This window comes from Nerophis ophidion, linkage group LG13, assembly GCF_033978795.1.
Source record: "Nerophis ophidion isolate RoL-2023_Sa linkage group LG13, RoL_Noph_v1.0, whole genome shotgun sequence".
Classification (NCBI taxonomy): Eukaryota; Metazoa; Chordata; class Actinopteri; order Syngnathiformes; family Syngnathidae; genus Nerophis; species Nerophis ophidion.
Genome location: NC_084623.1, coordinates 55,546,644 through 55,551,643, shown reverse-complemented (window position 1 = coordinate 55,551,643; position 5,000 = coordinate 55,546,644). Strand labels below are relative to the sequence as shown.

Here is a 5,000-nt window from a genome sequence, read left to right as displayed (position 1 = left end):
CACGGATTATTAGCGGGGATCGGCACTCAAATGATTTGACAAACGATGCCTGACTTGTGATAGGAAGCATTTTTTAAAAAGGACATGGTCTTGAAGTTAAGAGGGTGATTCTGTCTCTTCCTCAGGTTCTGTCGACACTGCGGCCGGCGTTCAAACCGCGAGTTCATCGAGGAAACATGTGAGACCCCACCCGACTACCTCCTCCCGGACTCTAACCTTCCCGCGGGCCCCTCCTCCTCTGTCCACAAAGAAAACGTACACAAGTTCGACCAATGCCCGTAGTCCTGAGCCTCAAAGGAGGTCGACGACTCCACGGCCGCCGTATTGGATCCCCAAGCCCACATCCTATAGACCTCCAACCAACCCCACTCAGGCCAAGGTGGTGTTGGGAGAGAAGACGGGCAACGCGGAGGAAGGCGAGGGTAACCAAGTGAATAAACGTCCCAGAGTAGGTCAGAAGGGAGTAAGAACAGGGGGAAGAAGGATCCGTGTCGGCTCGGTCCGACTGGTCAGCACAGACGGTCTGTCCGACCGAGGACGAGTCGAGATCTTCATCCGCGGGGAGTGGGGGACCGTCTGCGACGACCTCTTCACCACCAGGGCCGGTAGCGTGGTGTGTCGGCAGCTGGGCTTCACCACGGCGCTGGCGGTGATGAAGAGGGCCGTGCTGGGTCCGGCGGACGCCGCCGTCCGGATCTTCTTGGACGACGTGGAGTGCGAGGGCGAGGAAAGGTCCCTGCTGGAGTGCAAGAGGTCCAGAGTCGGGAAGCACAACTGCTCCCACTCGGAGGACGTGGGAGTGATCTGTGGATAGGGGGAGGACCTCGGAACGTAGGTCTGGATGAGTTTTACCTCGTACCTGTCAGAATCCTGAGTGTGACGGACGCATGAATGAGTGGTTATGTTGTCCAGGACTAGCTGCAGTGTGCTTAAACAACCACCAGGTAGCATCGGTCAGCAGATCAATTAAGAAAGTTCATCTAAGTGAGGGATGAGGCAAAAACTCATCCAGACCCTCTCTTGTTTGGTAATCTCCAGATCAATGTTCGGATCATAGCCGTTTTAAATTTACGTCCACTGAAATCCTCAAAGATGACGCATCCGCATTTGTGTTCTTCTGTTGTTAATTGAAGAGATACCACGTTCATGTTTAGCCGTCATCATAGGAACTACAAAAGATTATGAATATTCCGAATACGGGATAAAATCAAGGGAAACAGTTCCTATATTAAGGTCAGTACAGTACATGCCGTGTTTTTTGGACCATAGGGCGCACCGGATTATAAGGCAAACTGCCAATGATCGGGTCTGTTTAGGTCTTTTTTTCATACAATCAGTGCACCGGATTATAAGGCGCATTGATGTTCGGAATTGGTCAAGGAGGTGACCCCAGGATGCAGAGACGGGAGGCCAGGTAGAATTACAAGAAGGGAAAATTTAATAGGTCCAAAAAGTGTAAGAAAAGGTGATGGGGCAGAAGTGCACACCATGAATAAACAAAACAAAAACAGGTCCCTCAGTGGTCGGTAGGGGGAAAAGGCCAGGGCGCACTGAGCACAACAAAAAGGTCCAACACAAAATCCTCTTTACCTCAGGGAGGCTAGGAAGCAAACACAAAGAGGTGAGGAATTCCAGGAATAAGGATAGACAACATACCAGGATTGACGAAGTGAACGAGCTTAAATACACCTAGGTAGGGATTTGTCGCAGGTGTGCCTCGCTGTGGACTAATTAACTGGAGAAAACAAGACACCATAAAAAGTGAAGGCAGGGAAATGACAAAACACAACAATTGAAGGAGTTTTCTAAACGTAAACCACAAGGTCTACATAACATCTAATGGTGGTTCTTTGGTCAAAATGTTGCATGGATGATGTGTTTAGGATCATTATCTCGTCACTGTCTGACAGTCGCTTTTGCGGGGGGTCTAATTTAAGTGACTCTCTTCGGGAGTGGAAGAAGTCTCCAAAGATGGCGCTAACTGTTTCCAAGACATTCAGACTTTACTTCAATCAACAACGGAGCAGCATCTCCTCACCCGTGGCTCCCTAGTGCAACAACAACCATCCGACCTGAACCCTCTAATACCTATAGTTCCTTGGGTGAATAATGTAAACTCACCACACCGGTATGTTTTAGTGCTTTCTTGGCGAGTCTACTGACAGATATAAGTAAGAACTTTACACTACTTTATATTAGAAATGGCAACAGCGGAGGATGAATGTCCCATAACAAGAAAATAGGTGACTAAGGCGTCGGCACGGACTACAATGGCGGATGCGCGCACATTTTCAGGAGCGAATTTGATCGATATTACGGAGATGAAAGAAGGCCGTTTTAGTAACGCTTTTAATGTGTGACTCAAAGGAGAGAGTTGGGTCAAAGATAACACCCAGATTCTTTACCGAGTCACCTTGTTTAAATGTTTGGTTGTCAAATGTTAGAGTTGTATTATCAAATAGAGGTCGGTGTCTAGCAGGACCGATAATCAGCATTTACGTTTTTTTGCCGTTGAGTTGCAAAAAGTTAGCGGACATCCATTGTTTAATTTCATTAAGACACGCCTCCAGCTGACTACAATCCGGCGTGTTGGTCAGCTTTAGGGGCATGTAGAGTTGGGTGTCATCAGCATAACAGTGAAAGCTAATACCGTATTTGCGTATGACGTCACCTAGCGGCAGCATGTGGATGCTGAAGAGTGCAGGGCCAAGGACCGAACCCTGGGGAACTCCACACGTTACCTTAACGTAGTCCGAGGTCACATTGTTATGGGAGACGCACTGCATCCTATCAGTAAGATAAGAGTTAAACCAAGACAGGGCTAAGTCTGACATACCAATTCGTGTTTTGATACGTTCTAATAAAATATTATGATCGACGGTATCGAAAGCAGCGCTAAGATCGAGGAGCAGCAACATAGATGACGCATCTAATAATACTGGTATGTTTAATGCACCGACAATCCATCAAGCGGTGCGGCTACATAGCTTGCCGAAGTCGTGCTAAAAAATTGTTGACAGATTTTCGAGCGCCGTGTGTAATGTTCTATATTCTCAATGGAACATTTAAAGTTTTGGTGTTGTTTACTGCTATCATATTGCAGTCTACACGTATCTCTTATGTGCGACTGCCATCTACTGGTCACACTTATCATTACACCATGTATTAAAAAAAAATAAAAAATTGCCTCAAGGTCGGTAAGCACAAGCAATATTAGGGGAAATGTGCTATATAACTAAAGTGGATTGGATAAAAATAACATTCAAAATATAAAACATTCTCATGCATTTTTATGTTCAAGAAGTTGCGTTAATGGTAAGAAGTAATTCATTTATTATTGGTTAGTGTTGGGCTTGCCCCCCCTGGGCAATTATAGTTGCACATTACTTACAGAAAGTATTGAGGAACAAATGTGTCCGCATCATTAAACTTAATGCATTATGGCTTTTAGGTGTAGCCAAACTTCAGCTTAAGTCCATTATAGACGGTAATAACTAGAGATGTCTGATAATATCAGCCTGTTGATACTATCTGCCGATAAATGCTTTAAAATGTAATATCGGAAATTATCGGTTTCTAAAAGTAAAATGAATGCCTTTTTTAAAACGCCGCTGTATCTAGTAAAACACGGAAGTAGGGGGCAGTACAGAGTATGAGAGGTTTACTGGCAACGCATGATGACCTCATCAAACAGCCCCATAACAAGAAGAGTATTGTTGCCGGTGCTGTAGCCTGCCTAAAAAGCTCGCTCGCTCGCTGACTGACTAACACAGGGGGAGGGAACCTATGGCTCTTTTGATGACTGCATCTGGCTCTCGGATAAATCTGAGCGGACATTGCTTAACGGGAAAAGTAATGAATAATTCTATTTGTAATAATAGTATTTAAAAATAACATTCATGATATAAAACATTCTCATGCATTTTTATGTTCAAGAAGTTGCGTTAATGGTAAGAAGTCATTTATTTATTATTGGTTAGTGTTGGGCTTGCCCTCCTGGGGGTTCTTCAGACCACCGAGCACCGACATGAGAGCCTGTTTTAGGGTAAAATATTTTTTCAATTAGTCTCTCAGTTGCTTTCCAGCAATTGTCTTTTTCTCTTTCGTCCTCACTCGCGCTCCGGCTCCAGCCCCAACCCTGTCTCTCCTCCTGGCTGCTGCTTATAACAGAGCGATAGGTGATTAGATAAAAAGGCCCAGGTGGGCCTTCTACGCACCTGTCGCTGATTTCGAGGCCGGTCCTGGCACACCCCAGTTCATTGCAGGCCCACAGGCCACGCCTCCTCCACAGTTTGCTTCAGAATAACAATGTTATTACAAAGAATAAGAGACCTATTATACTCTGGAAATGTTGGTCTTACTTAAAAATGCACGCGTTTGTGTTCAGCGTTAAAAAAAATATTATATGGCTCTTAGGGAAATACATTTTAAAATATTTGGCTTCTTCTCAGTCAAAAAGGTTCCCGACCCCTGCTCTAAAGGAATATCTGCCCATTATCTTTATGAATTCACTCGGTCACCGGTGTTAGTTTACATGCAGTTGAATGATAACAGAGAGGATATTTTCTATTTTTATACAGTCACATTTCAGCAGGGCTATCTTCTGAAGTGTTTGTCACAACGTTTTTATTGTACTGAATTGAATGAGATGAGCAATATGCACGGAAAAATGCTGGACATTATGTACTTTGAATGTAATTTCCACTCTGACTATTAATAAAGATATTTGCTAAATTTACTGTCTCATTCATGGGGTTGTCTTCTGTTGGAATAATTGTCTATAAGTTAGCACAAAACTTTTTGTTACATCGAGTATAACTCCGCTGTGTAGGATGGGTTCTGTTTCTTTGATGTATTGTAATCCACAGTAAGATTTCTTCTTGACCCAAGAACTACAAAGCGGAGAGGAAGGAGGACCAGACTCCCCTCAAGGCGACCTTTTCTTTGAACTGTTTTATGACCTCCTCTTTGAACTGTTTACAACCTTTTGTTTGAACCAA

At 44.3% G+C, this 5,000-nt stretch overlaps 1 protein-coding gene across 1 annotated transcript in view; it reads left to right on the top strand.

Annotated features, from left to right (window-relative positions):
- The window catches only part of si:ch211-136a13.1 (HHIP-like protein 1), a 78,762-nt gene extending 74,057 nt beyond the window's left edge, over positions 1–4,705 (top strand). Inside the window, 1 exon segment of the mRNA XM_061919233.1 lies at positions 126–4,705. Coding sequence (XP_061775217.1) covers positions 126–814 — 689 coding nt within the window. The 3' untranslated portion in view covers positions 815–4,705.
- The last annotated feature ends 295 nt before the right edge of the window (positions 4,706–5,000 follow it).